At 49.0% G+C, this 17,648-nt stretch overlaps 1 protein-coding gene across 1 annotated transcript; it reads left to right on the top strand.

The window, feature by feature from the left end:
* The first annotated feature begins 7,903 nt into the window (after window positions 1-7,903).
* Window positions 7,904-17,275, top strand: FCRL6 (Fc receptor like 6). The gene is made up of 6 exons (XM_038768991.1): window positions 7,904-7,947; window positions 10,703-10,723; window positions 11,182-11,424; window positions 12,884-13,177; window positions 14,534-14,827; window positions 16,979-17,275. Exons 1-6 carry the CDS (start codon window positions 7,917-7,919, stop codon window positions 17,113-17,115), a joined length of 1,020 nt encoding a protein of 339 aa, XP_038624919.1. The 5' UTR covers window positions 7,904-7,916; the 3' UTR covers window positions 17,116-17,275.
* The last annotated feature ends 373 nt before the right edge of the window (window positions 17,276-17,648 follow it).

Genomic DNA, 17,648 nt, shown 5'->3' with positions numbered 1-17,648 from the left:
CCCCAGTTCTCCCAGTCCCACCCCTCCTATCTCCCCCGCGCCCAGGTCTCCCACTAAGTTTTCCCCGATGTCCCCGGGCCCCTCCAGCTCTCTTCCTCTTTTCCCAATAAACTTCTCTCCACTTTTCCGGCCTCCTGGTCCCCCGGCCCCCCGACCCCCTCTCTCACCGCTCGGCTCCGCTCCCGTCCGCTCCCCGGGCCCCGGCTCCCGGTCACACAAAAGGGAGCGGGACCCACTTCCACGCCTCCCGAGCGCTTCCCGTTGCCCTGGAGACCGTCAATCATCCCCCCCCACCGGAGGGACCAATCGGAGCGGCGTGGGGGGGCGGGGCCAAGCCGTCGAAGCCCCGAGGGAGTCTGGGAGTTGTAGTCCCGAGCGAAGGAAGCAGCGTGGCCCCGAGCGCCCCCTAGTGGAGCTCTAGATTATCAGGCCTGGCTTCCTCCCCCTCTCTCTCTCTGTACCCCGAGTTAGGGCCGGACCCTGGGGGCCTAATAATGATAATAATAATAATAATAATAATAATAATAATAATAATAATAATAATAATAGCATTTATTAAGCGCTTACTATGTGCCAAGCACTGTTCTAAACTGTGGGGAGGTTACAAGGTGATCAAGTGGTCCCACCGGGGGCTCACAGTCTCAATCCCCATTTTCCAGATGAGGTCACTGAGGCACAGAGAAGTGAAGTGACTTGCCCAAAGTCACACAGCTGACAACTGGCGGAAGCGGGATTTGAACCCATGGCCTCTGACTCCAAATAATAATAATAATAATAATGACGGCGTTTATTAAGCCCTTACGATGTACGAAGCACTGTTCCAAGCGCTGGGGAGGTTACAAGGTGATCAGGTGGTCCCACGGGGGGCTCACAGTCTCAATCCCCATTTTCCAGATGGGGTCACTGAGGCACAGAGAAGTGAAGTGACTTGGCCAAAGTCACACAGCTGACAATGGGAAGAGCTGGAATTTGAACCCATGACCTCTGATTCCAAAGCCCGTGCTGTTTCCACTGAGCCACGCTGCTTCTCCATGTGCCTAGCCACGTGTCTGCTGTGTGACCTTGGGCAAGCCACTTCACTTCTCTGGGCCTCAGTTACCTCATCTGTAAAAATGGGGATGAAGACTGTGAGCCCCACATGGGACAACCTGATTACTCTGTATCTACTCCAGCGCTTAGAACAGTGCTTCACACATAGTAAGTGCTTAATAAATACCATCATTATTACTATTCTCTGGGCCCCAGTTACCTCTTCTGGAAAATGGGGATTGAGGGTGTGAGCCCCATGTGTCCAACTTAACTTGAACCCACCCCAGCGCTTAGAATAGTGCTTGGTACCTAGTAAGCGCTTAACGAGTACCATCATTATTATTAATCGTTATTATTATCCCCCAGAGGATGCCAACTGGATTCCCACCCCTTCACCTCCTGCTCTGTCCCTCTGTCGCTCCCTGCCCCCCCATCAGGACCCCAGCTGTGGCCCCCTCTCCCTTGGCTCTTCTCCTTTGTCACTCCCCGCTCCTCCCTGTCAATCAATCAATCGTATTTATTGAGCGCTTACTGTGTGCTGAGCACTGTACTAAGCGCTTGGGAAGTACAAGCTGGCAACATATAGGGACAGTCCCTACCCAACAGTGGGCTCACAGTCTAGAAGGGGGAGACAGAGGACAAAACCAAACATACTAACAAAATAAAATATAAAATAAAATAAAATAAAATAAAATAAAAAAATAAAATAAAATAGTCGACATCCCCAGTGCTCCGCTCTCCACTCCCTCCCCTCTTCCTCACCGGACTGGAAATACCTGTCTGCTCTGGCTCCTGTCCCCGGGCCCCCTCCCCCACCTGCCCCGTCAGCCCGGTGTGGGCAGGGATCGTCTTCCTTTGTTGCTGAATTGTGCTTTTCAAGCGCTTAGTACAGGGCTGTGCACGCAGTAAAAGCTCAATAAATACGATTGAATGAATGAATGAATGAGGAGGAAGGTAGCGCCGAGGCCCCTCCCCTCCTAATATGGTATTTGCTAATAATAATGATGATGGTATTTGTTAAGCGCTTACTATGTGGCTCAGGGGAAAAAGCACGGGCTTTGGAGTCAGAGGTCAAGGGTTCAAATCCCGGCTCTGCCAATTGTCACAACTTCTCTGTGCCTCAGTTACCTCATCTGGAAAATGGGGATTAAGACCGTGAGCCCCCCGTGGGAAAACCTGATCACCTTGTAACCTCCCCAACGCTTAGAACAGTGCTTTGCACATAGTAATCACTTAATAAATGCCATCATTATTATTATACTATATATAGTAATATATATTATTGTATATATGTATGTATGTACGTATTTATTACTCTATTTATTTATTTATTTTACTTGTACATATCTATTCTATTTATTTTATTTTGTTAATATGTTTGGTTTTGTTCTCTGTCTCCCTTTTCTAGACTGTGAGCCCACTGTTGGGTAGGGACCGTCTCTATATGTTGCCAACTTGTACTTCCCAAGCGCTTAGTACAGTGCTCTGCACACAGTAAGCGCTCAATAAATACGACTGATTGATTGATTGATTGGTTGGTTGATTATACAAGGTAATCAGGTTGTACCACTTGGGGCTCACAGTCTTCACCCCCATTTTACAGATGAGGCAACGGAGGCACAGAGAATTTAAGTGACCCGCCCAAAGTCACACAGCAGACAAGTGGCGGGGGAGGGATTAGAACTCATGTTCTCTGACTCCCAAGCCCAGGCTCTTTCCACAGAGCCCCGCTGTTAAGCGCTTACTATGTGCCAGGCACTGTTCTAAGCGCTGGAGTGGTGTCTCTCTCCTTGATTTCTCTCTCTATTCCTGTGTCTCTTCCTCGGCCTAGGTTTCTCTCACCTCTACCTCTTTCTTTGGGTTTCTTTTTTTCCTGTGTCTCCCTCTTCTTTGTCTCCCCCCTGCCCAGTATCACCTTCTTCTCTGTGTCTCTTCTCCTCTGTCTCTCTCTCTCTTCTAGTTCCTCTCAGCACCCCGACCAAGAGTTTGGGGGCTCCTCCGTCCCCGACACCCACCCTGGCACCCCCAACCCAAACACCCGCCCCAAACTCTGGGGGAATTGTGCGGAAAGGGGCGGGGTGGGATGAGGGTCGAGGCTTGGAAGGGGAGCCCCAAGAAGAGGCAAGGTTTTGGGGTCCGCCATAGGGGCCTGGGGAATCTGGTGGGAGGATGGGGAGGGTCTTCTCTCCCTGCAACTATCCCAGGTTTGTCCTTGGCCACGGAGCCCCTGGAAGTCAAATAACTGGGAAGGGGGATTTTGCAGCAGTGCTGTGGGGTGGGCAGGAGGGTAGAGCAGAGGGAGATGGAGAGGGGAAGAGGGGCAGAGGAAAATGGGAGTAGATAGCGTCTGCTGGGAAGACGATGGGAAGACGTACAGAAAGACGGATGGACAGGATGGTAGAGCGGATGCAGCCGGGCCTGGGAGTGAGCAGGTCATGGGTTCTAATCCCAGCTCCGCCACTCGGCTGCTGTGTGACCTTGGCCAAGTCACTTCACTTCTCTGGGCCTCAGTTACTTCATCTGGAGAATGGGGATTAAGACTGTGAACCCTAGGCAGGACAGGAACTGTGACCAACCCGATTTGCTTGTATCCACCCAAGCGCCTAGTGCAGTGCTTGGCACATAGTAAGAGCTTAACGAGACCATAATTATTATTATAACTGTTATGGACAGACGGACGGATGGGCAGGCAGACGAACCGGCAGATGGACAGATGGATGGACGGATGGACAGGCAGATGGGGAGAAGGACAGTCTTTCATTCATTCATTCAATCATATTTATTGAGCGCTTACTGTGTGCAGAGCACTGTACTAAGCTCTCAGGAAAGTACGATACAACAATAAACGGTGCCATTCCCTGCCCACCATGACCTTACAGTCTAGAATGGGGGAGACAGACATTAATGTAAATAAATAAACTACAGATATGGACATAAGTTCTGTGGGGCTGGGATGGGGGAAGAGAAAAGGGAGCAAGTCAGGGTGACGCAGAAGGGAGTGGGAGATGGGGAAAAGTGGGGCTTAATCTGGGAAGGCCTCTTGGAGGAGATGGGCCTTCAGTAACGCTTTGAAGCGGGAGGGGGGGAGAGTAATTGTTCGTCGGATTTGAGGAGGAAGGGCGTTCCAGGTCAGAAGTAGGATGTGGGCGAGGGATTGGCAGTGAGACAGGGGAGATGGAGGCGTAATAAGAAGGTGATGGACAGACCGAAGGACCTCCCCCACCCCCCGCGGCCATTCTGTACATATTTATTATTCTATTTTATTAATGTTGTGTATATATCTACAATTCTATTTATTTATATTAATGCTATCAATCAATCAATCAATCGTATTTATTGAGCACTTACTGTGTGCAGAGCACTGTACTAAGAGCTTGGGAAGTACAAGTCGACAACATAGAGACAGTCTCTATCCAACAGTGGGCTCACAGTCTAAAAGGGGGAGACAGAGAACGAAACCAAACATACTAACAAAATAAAATGAATAGAATAGATATGTACAAGTAAAATAAATAAATAAATAAATAGAGTACTAAATATGTACAAACATATATACATATATACAGGTATCTATCGGTGCCTGTCTACTCTTTGTGTTTTGTTGTCTGTCTCCCCCCTTCTAGACTGTGAGCCCGTTGTTGGGTAGGGATTGTCTCTATCCGTTGCCGAATTGTACTTCCAGGCGCTTAGTCCAGTGCTCTGCACGCAGTAAGCGCTCAATAAATACGACTGAATGAATGAATGAATGACTACTCGCCGAGCAACTCCGATCCCGCAGCATCCGCCGGTCTCTGGCGCCGCCTGGTGGCCTCGCCGGGCTACTGCCGCCCTTTGGGGAAGGCACATGTGCTTTGAGTTCTGGAACTGGATTCAATTCTAATTCCCGTTTATGAATTGACGTCAGCCCTGAGTTACCTTCTCACTCAATCGTATTTATTCAGCGCTTACTGTGTGCAGAGTACCTTCTCCACTTCATCAACTCACCTCCTCCAGGAGGCCTTCCCAGACTAAGCCCCCCTTTTCCTCCTCCTCCCCTCCCCATAATAATAATAATAATAATAACATTTGTTAAGCGCTTACTATGTGCAGAGCACTGTTCTAAGTGCTGGGGGGGATACAAGGTGATCAAGGTGACTTGGTGCTCACAGTCTTAATCCCCATTTTACAGATAAGGGAACTGAGGCTCAGAGAAGTTAAGTGACTCGCCCAAGGTCACACAGCAGACATGTGGCGGAGCCGGGATTCGAACCCATGACCTCTGACTCCAAAGCCCGGACTCTTTCCACTGAGCCATGCTGCTCCCCATCGTCCCGACTCGCTCCCTCTGCTCTGCCCCGCCCCCGCCTCACAGCACTTATGTATAGATGTACATATTTATTATTCTATTAATTTTTTAATGATGTGTATATAGCTATAATTCTATTTATTTATATTGATGCTATTGATGCCTGTAGACTGGCTTTGTTTCGGTTTGGTTGTCTGTCTCCCACCTTCTAGACTGTGAGCCCGTTGTTGGGTAGGGATTGTCTCTATTTGTTGCTGAATTGCACTTTCCAAGCACTTAGTACAGTGCTATGCCCACAGTGAACTCTCAGTAAATACGGTTGAAATGAATGAATCAATCAATGGGATTTACTGAACCTCTAGTGGCTGCAGAGCACTGAACTAGCCATTTGGGAGAGGAGAATAATAATAATAATAACAAAAATAATAATAACAACAACAATAATAATAATAATGGTATTCATTGAGCGTTTACTATGTGCTGGGCACTGTATTAAGCACTGGGATAGAGGCAAGGTAATTGGGTTGGACACAGTCCCTGTCTCACTTAGGGCTCACAGTCTTAAGGACATGAGTTCTAATCCCAGCTCCTCCACTTGTCTGTTGTGTGAACTTGGGCAAGTCGCTTAAATTATCTGTGCCTCAGTTACCTCATTTGTAAAATGGAGATTAAAACTGTGAGCCTCCTGTGGGAGAACCTGATTACCTTGTATCTACCCTAGCGCTTAGAACAGTGCTCGGCACATTGTAACACTTAACAAATACCATTATTATTACTATCACTACTACTACTACTACTAATATTCCAGATGAGGTAACTGAGGCCCAGAGAACTGAAGTGACTTTCCCAAGGTCACACAGAAAACAATTGGCAGAGCCGGGATTAGAACCCAGAACAAAAGAGCTCTCCACCTCTAGACTCTAAGCTCCTTAGGTGCAGGGAATGGGTCTACTAAGTCTGTTATAGTGTACTCTCCCAAATGCTTAGTACAGTGTTCTGCATACAGTAAGCATCCAGTGCTTAGAACAGTGTTTGGCACATAGTAAGCGCTTAATCAATTAATCAATTAATCAATCAATCGTATTTATTGAGCACTTACTGTGTGCAGAGCACTGTACTAAGCGCTTGGTAAGTACAAGTTGGCAACATATAGAGACGGTCCCTACCCAACAGTGGGCTCACAGTCTAAAAGGGGGAGACAGAGAACAAAACCAAACATACTAACAAAATAAAATAAATAGAATAGATATGTACAAGTAAAATAAATAAATAAATAGAGTAATAAATATGTACAAACATATATACATATATACAAGTGCTGTGGGGAAGGGAAGGAGGTAAGATGGGGGGATGGAGAGAGGGACGAGGGGGAGAGGAAGGAAGGGGCTCAGTCTGGGAAGGCCTCCTGGAAGAGGTGAGCTCTCAGTAGGGCCTTGAAGGGAGGAAGAGAGCTAGCTTGGCGGATGGGCAGAGGGAGGGCATTCCAGGCCTGAGGGATGACGTGGGCCGGGGGTCGATGGCGGGACAGGCGAGAACGAGGCACAGTGAGGGGGTTAGTGGCAGAGAAGCGGAGGGTGCGGGCTGGGCTGTAGAAGGAGAGAAGGGAGGTAAGGTAGGAGGGGGCGAGGTGATGGACAGCCTTGAAGCCCAGGGTGAGGAATTTCTGCCTGATGCGCAGATTGATTGGTAGCCACTGGAGATTTTTGAGGAGGGGAGTAACATGCCCAGAGCATTTCTGGACAAAGACAATCTGGGCAGCAGCATGAAGTATGGATTGAAGTGGGGAGAGACACGAGGATGGGAGATCAGAGAGAAGGCTGATGCAGTAGTCCAGACGGGATAGGATGAGAGCTTGAACGAGCAGGGTAGCGGTATGGATGGAGAGGAAAGGGTGGATCTTGGCAATGTTGCGGAGCTGAGACCGGCAAATACCATCATTATTATAATAATTTACACTTTACAGAAGAGGTAACTGAGACCCAAAGAAGTAAAGTGACCTGCCCAAGATAACACAACAGACAAGTTATGGATCCAGGATGAGAACCCACGTCTTTCTGCATGCCAGGCCTGTGCTGCATCCACAGGGCCCTCTCGGTGGAGTGGGGTGAGAGAAATGCAAGAGACCCTTCCGCCAGACAGCTCCCCTCCACCGGCCCCCAAGCTGTTGGGACACGCTCAGAGGCGTCCAGACTTGAGGGTCTCCAGTGTCAGATTGCCGATGGGCTGGTGGGCTCCATCCACCCGGCGGGGAAGGGGTCTGGAGAGGCAGAGGGCAGCCTGCAGGTTGCATAGAGCGTCCGTCCGCGTGACATCAGGATTTGGGGCAGGGTTTGAAGAGGTTTTGAAGAGTGTGGAAACCGGCTATTTCCCAGGCAGGGTCAGGAGGAGGTGAAGCTGCTGACGTTACAAAAGAATGTTCCCCACTTCCTCTATCCTCGCCCTGAACAGAATCACCCACCCCATTCCTCCCGGAGGCCCTTCTGGTGTTAGTGGGGGGGAACGCTGCCCCTCAGCCCGGAAAAGCACCAGCCTGCCCGGGCCTGGCTCCGTCTGCCCACCTACTGTCTGGTCTGGTCTGTCCGGCCCCCGCCGGTTCCGCTCCATGCTGCTCTGTGTGACTCTGCTGGTCCTAGGTGAGTAGGGGTAGCATCACCCCCGCCGGGGTCTTAGGAAAAGCAGCGTGGCTCAGTGGAAAGAGCCCGGTCTTGGGAGCCAGAGGTCATGGGTTCTAATTCCCACTCCGCCACTTGTCTGCTGTGTGACTTTGGACAAGTCACTTCACTTCTCAGGGCCTCGGTGACCTCAGCTGTAAAATGGGGATTAAGACTGTGAGCCCCCCGTAGGACAACCTGATCACTTTGTAACCTCCCCAGTGCTTAAAACAGTGCTTTGCACATAGTAAGGCCTTAATAAATACCATCATTATTATTATTATTGGAGCTCGGAAGAGGGGTGATGTCAGTGACGGGAGGCTGGGGCGACAGGGAGAGAGGGGAGAGGGAAGGAGAAGGTAACTTAAGGTGTGCTGTGAGACAGAAGCTGGAGGTAGGCAAATGAAAACCATGGCCAGCCCAGGGTTTGGGGGAGACGGAGGGGAGAATCTGAGTCCTCACCTTGATGCTGAGGGGTTCCCCTGGGGTCCAAGTAGGGGATGTCCAACCCCACTTGATTCCCCTTTTAGGAAGGAAACTCCAATCTCTCCCTCCTGACAGAGAGGGGCTGGAATCCGTAGGCAGAGGACGGTGAGGAGATGTCAAATCCATCACAGACTGATCTCCACAGACTGATTTGGACGCTTGCAGTTTAGAGGCAGAGCTTACAGCTTAGAGGGTAGCTGATAGCCCAGAGGGGTGTTTGCAGCCTAGAGGGGCAGTTTACAGTCTAGACCGAAATTTACAGTCTAGAGGGGGGTTAACAGCTTAAAGGACAGCTTACAGTCTAGGGATAGCTAACAGCCTAGAGGGGCAGTTTTCAGTCTAAAGGGGCAGTTTATAGTCTAGAAAGGGATCTTAGAGTGTAGAGGGGGAAATTACAACGTATAGGCGCAGCCTACAGTCTCTTCTTCTGACTCCTGATCCAGCTAGAATCTCAGGTCAAAACCCCAACAGGGGGAAGAAATGGGAAGGAAGAAGAAGAGTTTCATTCGCAAACTCTCCCAGGCAGGCAGGGTCTCTGCTAACTCAGACACCCATCACTGTATTTCCCAACTTTATTCAGCAGGTCAATAATGCTTGGTAATTATGATATCTACTAAGCATTTCCTTTGAACTAAGAGCTAGTGTAGATATAATAGTGGTAGCTGTTGAGCACCTACTGGCTTCTGTGCCCTGAACTGATTGCTCAGGAAAACACAACCCAAAGATTTAATCAAAGGTATTTACTAAGTGCCTATTTTATTCAGAGCACTGTACTAAGTGCTTTGGGAGAGTACAATACAATATTCATTCATTCATTCAATCATATTTTTTGAGCTGTTACTGTGTGCAGAGCACTGTACTAAGCGCTTGGGAAGTACAAGTTGGCAACATATAGAGATGGTCCCTACCCAACAGTGGGCTCACAGTCTATAAGGGGGAGACAGACAACAAGACAAAATATATTAACAAAATAAAATCAATAGAATAAATATGTACAAATAAAATAAATAAATATATAGAGTAATAAATACGTACAAACATATATACATATATACAGGTGGTGTGGGGAGGGGAAGGAGGTAAGGTGGGGGGATGGGGAGGGGGAGGAGGGGGAGAGGAAGGAGAGGGCTCAGTCTGGGAAGGCCTCCTGGAGGAGGTGAGCTCTCAGTAGGGCTTTGAAGGGAGCAAGAGAGCTAGCTTGGGGGATGTGCAGAGGGAGGGCATTCCAGGCCGGGGGAGGACGTGGGCCGGGGGTCAACGGTGGGAAAGGCGAGAACGAGGCACGGCAAGGAGATTAGCGGCAGAGGAGTGGAGGGTGCGGGCTGGGCTGTAGAAGGAGAGAAGGGAGCTGAGGTAGGAGGGAGCAAGGTGATGGAGAGCCTTGAAGCCGAGGGTGAGGAGTTTTTGCCTGATGCATAGGTTGATTGGTAGCCACTGGAGATTTTTGAGGAGGGGAGTAACATGCCCAGAGCATTTCTGGACAAAGATGATCCAGGCAGCGGCATGAAGTATGGATGGATGAAGTATGGAAGTACAATAGAGTTGGTAGACATGATCCCTGTCCTCGGAGAAGAAGCGTGGACTAGTGGTTAGAACACAAGCTTGGGAATCAGAAGAACCTGGGTTCTGATCCCAGCTCCACCATTAAGTCTGCCATGTGACCTTGGGCAAGTCACTTAATGTCTCACCGACTCAGTTACCTCATCTGTAAAATGGGGATTAAGACTGTGAGCCCCACATGGGACATGGGCTATGTCCACTCTTATTAGCTTGTACCTACTCCAGCGCTTAGTACAGTGCCTGACACATAGTAAGCAGTTAACAAATATTATAAAAAAGGACCTTACAATCTATGAGGGAGATAGACATTAAAATACTTTCCAGAAGATGAAACTTGTTCCCTACCCACAGGAAGCTTCCACTCCAAAGGGAGAGAGGGACATGAAAATATTTAGAGCTGGAGTAAATGAGATAAGTAACTGAGCGAACAAATCAATAACAGACAAGAGACTCAGATTATCTTCATCCCACAAGGGGTTCCCAGTCTAAGAGGCAGGGATCTTAACCCTCTTTTTCCTGATGAGGTAACTGAGACAGCAAGAAGTTGCCCAGCGTCACACAGCAGACCAGCAGCAGAGCTGGGAGTAGAACCCATGTTTCCTAACTCCCAGGCCCAAGCTCTTTCCATTAGGCAAGACTGCCCGTCATCCTTCCTGTTGTCTAACCTAGCTCCATCTTCACTCTATTGCAGCTGCCAGCAGTGACCAATCTGGTGAGTTTTCCCTGGTGGGTCTCCCCCAGTCCCCGGCCTCTCCCCACCCCTGACTGTTGAGAAATACCCGAGAGCCGTCCTCTGAGACTCTGCACCTCATGGCCAGTTCCCAGGTGTCCTCTGACCTTATCGTTATTATTATTATTATATCAGCCCATCTCTGGGTGATTTATCAGCTGGGCCCCTGAACCTCATGGCCTGAGAAGGCGGAGAGGGCTGTTCCCAGGATGACCTATGACCCCACACCCAGGGCACTGTGGGGGGCTCTGGACAATTTGCCAGCTGGGTCTCTGGGCCTCAAGGCCTGAGAGGGCTGAGCGGTCAGGTCTAAGAGTGACCTCTGACCACACACCCGGAACATGCCCCACATCTGACCCCCCGGGGGCAGGGAGGAGGGCTGTTTCCGGGGCAACCTCACCCCCTTTGTGATGGGGCGTTCCCTTCTTGTCCCCCCACAGCCGCCCCCAAGCCGACACTGACTCTCCAGCCTCCGTGGACCACCTTGTTCAGCTCGGAGTCGGCGAACCTGACATGCAGGGAGACCAGCCCCCAGGCCCCGGGAAACACCATGTGGTATCGGGAGGGCCAGGTGTGGGCAGAAACCCCAGGCCAGAGCATACTTGTTCAGACGGCTGGTGTCTACACCTGCCGGAGACCGGCCTCTGCCCTCAGTGATCCTGTGACCCTGACTGTCTCTGGAGGTGAGTAGAGGCCTGTTGGGACCCATGGGAATCTCTTTCTCTCCCTCTCTCCCCCCTTTCTCCCTACCTCTCTCGATCTCTCTCCATCTCCCTCTCTCCCTTCTCTCCCTCTCTATCTCTCTTGCTCCTTCTCTTTCTCTCCCTCCTCTTTCCCTACTTCTCTGTCTGTCTCTATATACATCTTTCCTTCTCTCCCCTTCTCTTTCTCTGTCTATATAATCTTCTCTCTCTTCCCCCTCTGTCTCTCTCCCCTCTTTGCCCCATTTTCTCTCCTTATCTCCTCCTTCTCTCCCCCTTCTCCCTCCTTCTTCCCCTTCCCTCTCCTTCTTCCCCTTCCCTCCCTCTCTCCTTCTCTGTTTCCCTCTCTCTCCCCTTCTCTCTTCTTCCCTCTTTCTCTCTCTTTTCTCCCCCCTTCTCTCTGCCTCCATCTCCTTCTCTTTCTCTCTCTCCTTTCCCCTTCTCTCTTACCCTACTCTCTCCCTCCCTCTTCTTTCCCCAACCCCCTCTCTCCCAGAGGTCAGAGTGAGCAGCCCCCCACCCCAAGCCAAGGCCAGCCAGCTGTTTCTGGCACCGTCTCTATCTTCCTCCCTCAGTTGGGTTTTTGGTGTTGGGAGGCAGGGAATCTGGACCAGTCCCGACCAGCCCAGGCCAGTTTAAGGCTCTGGTATTTGTTAAGCGCTTATATGATTACTATTATTATTACTATCATCATTAATCTTAAGATGAGGCCATCAGGGGAAGTGGCAGGTGTTGTGAAGTCCAGTCTGTTGGAGCTGTAGAAGAAAGAAAAGTTAGAATAATAATAATAATGATTGTAGTATTTGTTAAGTGCTTACTATGTGCCAAGCACTGTTCCAATCACTGGGGTAGATACAAGTTTATTCGTTCATTCACTCATTCATATTTATTGAGCGCTTACTGTGTGCAGAGCACTATACTAAGCGATTGGGAAGTACAAGTTGGCAACATATAGAGAGGGGTCCCTACCCAACAACGGGCTCAGTCTAGAAGGGAGAAACAGACAACAAAACAAAACATGTGGACAGGTGTCACATTAGAATAAATAGAAGTAAAGCTAGATGCACATCATTAACAAAATAAATAGAATAGTAAATATGTACAAGTACAATAGAGTAATGAATCTGTACAAACATATATACAGGTGCAGTGGGGAGGGGAAGGAGGTAGGGTGGGGGGATGGGGAGGAGGAGAAGAAAAAAGGGGCTCAGTTAATAAGACGCAGTCTCTGTCCCACACAGGGCTGAAAGTCTTCATCTCTATTTTATAGATGAGGGAACTGAGGCACAGAGAAGCAAAGTGACTCTCCCAAGATCACAAAGCAGAACATGTGGCAGAGATGGTATTAGAATCCATGACCTTCTGATTCCCAGGCCCCGGGTTCTAACCACTACTCCATGCTGCTTCTCACATACTACTTCTCACACGCTGCTTCCCACAGCCATGCTGATCCTGCAGGCCCCTCCTTGGTTGTTCGAAGGCGACATCCTGACCCTGTGGTGCCGGAGCCGGGAGGGCCAGTCCGTCTCCCAAGTGACCTACTACTGGGATGGGCAGCCCATCCACTTTCCCGGAGGAAATGGCAGCCTCCCCGCCGTGCCCGTGAGGCTGGGGGCAGAGGAGGCCCGGGGGGCCGGGGAAGCTGGAGGGGGTCTCTACCACTGCTCTGCAGTCATCAAGGAGCCAAGGAGATCGAGGATTGTGAGGTCGCAATCAGTCAACCTCCAGGTCAGAGGTCAGTATGGGCCAGGGAGTGCCAGGAAGTGGCAGGCGGTGAAGGTGGGGGTGGTCCCGGGAGGGATGGGGAGGGGAGGTGGGCCCCCACACCATTTTTTTTGGGTGGGTGACACCCCCAGCCAACGATCCAGCTGGTATTCACCCCACCTTTAACCCCACAACACTTAAGTACATCTGTGTTAAAGATTTATTCATATTTATGTCTCCCCCTCTAGATGGAAAGCTCCTTAGTAATAATACTAATTATTATTCATTATTATTACTAACTAAACACTTAGGAGAGTACAATAGCAATCATATTATTATATTAATTATGAATATTATTATTGTACTCTTCCAAGTGCTTAGTCAGTGCTCCGCATGCAGTAAGCGTTCAATAAATACTACTGGTTGATTGGTAATTTATTTATTTGTATGAATGTCTGTCTCCCCCTCTGGGCTGTAAGCGCTTTGTGGGCAGGGGACATGCTCACCAACTCTGTTATATTGTACTCTCCCAAGTGCTTAGTACAGTGCTCTGCACACAGTAAGCACTCAATAAATACCACTGATTGGTACTTTGTTTATTTGTATAAATGTCTATGGGCCATGGACTGAGTCCAATCCAGTTTTCTTCTGTCCATCCCAGTGCCTAATACAGTGCCTGGTACATAGTAAGTGCTTAGCAGTCCTCTAGACTGTAAGCTCCTTGTGGGCTGGGAATCAATCAGTCGTATTTATTGAGCGCTTACTGTGTGCAGAGCACTGTAGTAAGTGCTTGGGAAGTACAAGTTGGCAACATATAGAGACAGTCCCTACCCAACAGTGGGCTCACAGTCTAGAAGGGGGAGACAGAGAACAAAACCAAACATATTAACAAAATAAAATAAATAGAATAGATATGTACAAGTAAAATAAATAAGTAAATAGAGTAATAGATATGTACAAACATATATACATATATACAGGTGCTGTGGGGAAGGGAAGGTGGTAAGACGGTGGGGATGGAGAGGGGGACGAGGGGGAGAGGAAGGAGGGGGCTCAGTCTGGGAAGGCCTCCTGGAAGAGGTGAGCTCTCAGTAGGGCCTTGAAGGGAGGAAGAGAGCTAGCTTGGCGGATGTGTCTACGCACTGTTATATTGTACTCTTCCTAGCAGTTAGTACAGAGCTCTGCGCATAGTAAGCATTCAATAAATATGACGGATTGATCGGTTGAAGGAGGAGAGAGGCCAATCCTGGGATGCGTGGGATTGGATGGTGGGGGGATGGGTCAAAGAGGCCCCCCCAACTGGGGAACAGGACTGTGCTGAGACAGAACCCAAACCCCCCAACCCTGGAGCTCTGCACCCCTTAACCCCCAGTCTGCCCTTCTCCAGAGCTGTTCCCTCCACCCGTGCTGAGAGCCGCCTCCTCTGTCGAGCCCAGAGAGGGGAGTCCGCTGACCCTGACCTGTGACACACAGCTGGACCCCCTCAGGCCGGACTCCCAGCTCCGCTTCTCCTTCCACCGAGACAACCGGACAGTGCGGGGCTGGGACGGCTCCCCGGAGCACCAGATCCTGGTGGCCCAGAGTGGGGACTCCGGCTCGTATTGGTGCGAGGTGGCCACAGACACCAGGAGCGTCTGGAAATGGAGCTCCGAGTTGCAGATCCGGGTGCAGAGTGAGTCTGGCGAGGTCGGGGTTGAGGGCATGAAGGGGTCAGAGGGTGTAGAAGAGGAATCCAGCCCTCACCGAGGGGTGTCCAGGTGCCCTTTCCCCAGCCCCATCACACTGGGTTGAGTGGTGGGGGGGATTCCAGTGTGTGAGGGGGACACAGGTCATTCATTATTCATTCACTTGTTCATTCAGTCGTATTTATTGAGCGCTTACTGTGTGCAGAGCACTGTACCAAGCGCTTGGAAAGTACAATTCAGCAAAAAGGAGCAACAATCCCTGCCCACACTGGGCTTACAGTCTAGAAGGGGGGAGACAGACATCAAAACAAATAAACAGGCATCAGTATAAACAAACAGATTTATAGCTATATACACATCAAAATGTCAACAGGCACTAATTTAAGTAAATAGAATTATAGATATGTACATTTAATTGTGGTCTTTGTTAATTGATCAATCAATGGTATTTATTGAGTGATTACTATGTGCAAAGCACTGTTCTAAGCACTTGGGAGAGTACAATACAACATCATCATCATCATCGATCGTATTTATTGAGCGCTTACTATGTGCAGAGCACTGTACTAAGCGCTTGGGAAGTACAAATTGGCAACATATAGAGACAGTCCCTACCCAACAGTGGGCTCACAGTCTAAAAGGGGAAGACAGAATAATACAAGAGTATTATTGGGTTGGTTTGGAGGATTCCAGTGTGTGAGGGGACATGGGTTATTATCAAATAATAATTGTGGTCTTTGTTAATCAATCAGTGGCATTTATTGAGTGCTTACTATGTGCAGAGCACTGTTCATTCATTCATTCAATCATATTTTTTGAGCACTTACTGTGTGCAGAGCACTATACTAAGTGCTTGGATCTAAGCATTTGAGAGAGTTCAGTGCAACAGAATTAAGCAGACACTTCCCCTGTCCATAATGATTTTACAGTCTAGAAGACTGTTAAGCACTTATTATGTGCTAGGCACTGTACTAAGAGCTGGGGTGGATACAAGTAAATTGCATTGGGCTCTGTTCATGACCCACACGGGGCTCAGACTCTTAATCCCCATTTTACAGATGAGGTAATTGAGGCCCAGAGAAACAAAGTGACTTGCCGGAAGTCACACAACAGGCAAGTGACGGAGCTGGGATTAAAACTCATGTCCTTTTCATTCATTCATTCATTCATTCATTCATTCATTCATTCAATTGTATTTATTGAGTGCTTACTGTGTGCGGAGCACTGTACTAAGCGCTTGGGAAGTACAAGATGGCATCACATAGAGGTGGTGCCTACCCAACAACTGGCTCACAGTCTAGAAGCGGGGAGACAGACAACAAAACAAAACATGTCGACAGGTGTCAAAACCATCAGAATAAATAGAATTATAGCTATATGCACATCATTAATAAAATAGAGTAGTAAATATGTACAAGTAAAATAAATAGAGTAGTAAATCTACAAATTTATACAAGTGCTGTGGGGAGGTAAGGGTTGGGCGGGATGGGGTGAAGGAGAGGAAAAAGGAGGCTCAGGGTGAGAAGGCCTCCTGGAGGAGGTGAGCTCTCAGTAGGGCTTTGAAGGGAGGAAGAGAGCTAGCTTGGCGGATGTGTGGAGGGAGGGCATTCCAGGCCAGGAGAAGGACATGGGCCGGGGGTCGACGGTGGGACAGGTGAGAATGATACACCATGATCCTTCTGACTCCCAAGCCCAGGCTTTTATCCTCTAAGCCATGCTGTTTCTCTTAAGTAAATAGTGGATAGAGCATAGGCTTGGGAGTCAGAAGGATCTGGGTTCTAATCACGGCTCCACCACTTGTCTGCTGTGTGACTTTGGGTAAGTCACTTCATTTTTCTATGTCTCTGTTCCCTCATAGGCAAAATGGGAATTCAATCCTTGTTCTCCCTCCTCCTTAGACCATGAAGCCCCAAGTGGAACTCAGTGATCTTGTATTCATGCATTCATATTTATTGAGCACTTACTGTGTACAGAGCACTGTACTAAGCGCTTGGGAAAATACAATACAACAATAAACAGACACACTCCCTGCCCTCATCTAGTATCTACCCCAGTGCTCAGTACAGTGCTTGGCCCATAGTAAGAGCTTAACAAATGCCATAATAACTATTCTTCTCCCACCCCAACCCCTCGATGCGTTTTTCTAGGTCAAAGTGTCCTCCCCTGCTGGCTGTGTTTCCTGCCCACCCTGGCAACGGGAATCCTGTTTGCCGTGGACACAGGACTCTATGTCATCCTAAAGGAGAGAATCCGGTTCGGGGAGCAGAGTCGAGGAAGGCAGTAGTCCCAGTGGCTCCCTGCCCCATGGCTGATGGCTGATGTTTCAGCAAAGAAAAAGCCAGCAGCAGGTTCTTGCCACTGACCACCACCACCACTGACCACCACTGTCATGAAACACTACTGCCACAGACCACCAACCCTCCTGCCATGGGCCACTACCTCCACAGACCATTCATTCATTCATTCATTCATTCATTCATTCAATCGTATTTATTGAGCACTTACTGTGTGCAGAGCACTATACTAAGCCCTTGGGAAGTACAAATAGGCAACATATAGAGATGTCCCTACCCAACAATGGGCTCACAGTCTAGAAGGGGAAGACAGACAAAAAACCAAAACAAAACAAGTAGACAGGTGTCAATACCATCAGAAGAAATAGAATTATAGCTATATACACATCATTAATAAAATAAATAGAGTAATAAATATGTACAAATATATACAAGTGCTCTGGGGAGGAGAAGGGGGTATGGCAGTGGGGGGTGACAGGGAGGGGAGGAGGTGGAGTAGTGGAAAAAGGGGGGCTCAGTCTGG

Source organism: Tachyglossus aculeatus, chromosome Y4 (assembly GCF_015852505.1).
Source record: "Tachyglossus aculeatus isolate mTacAcu1 chromosome Y4, mTacAcu1.pri, whole genome shotgun sequence".
Lineage (NCBI taxonomy): Eukaryota > Metazoa > Chordata > Mammalia > Monotremata > Tachyglossidae > Tachyglossus > Tachyglossus aculeatus.
The sequence above is the reverse complement of the archived record's forward strand: the minus strand, read 5'-3'. Positions and strand labels throughout refer to the sequence as shown.

Excerpts from the sequence above, each read along its gene's own strand:
- FCRL6 (XM_038768991.1), top strand. The coding sequence starts at position 7,917 with ATGCTGCTCTGTGTGACTCTGCTGGTCCTAG. Across the intron at positions 10,724-11,181 it reads TGCCAGCAGTGACCAATCTG|CCGCCCCCAAGCCGACACTG; the intron begins GTGAGTTTTCCC and ends GTCCCCCCACAG. Across the intron at positions 14,828-16,978 it reads CCGGGTGCAGAGTGAGTCTG|GTCAAAGTGTCCTCCCCTGC; the intron begins GCGAGGTCGGGG and ends GCGTTTTTCTAG.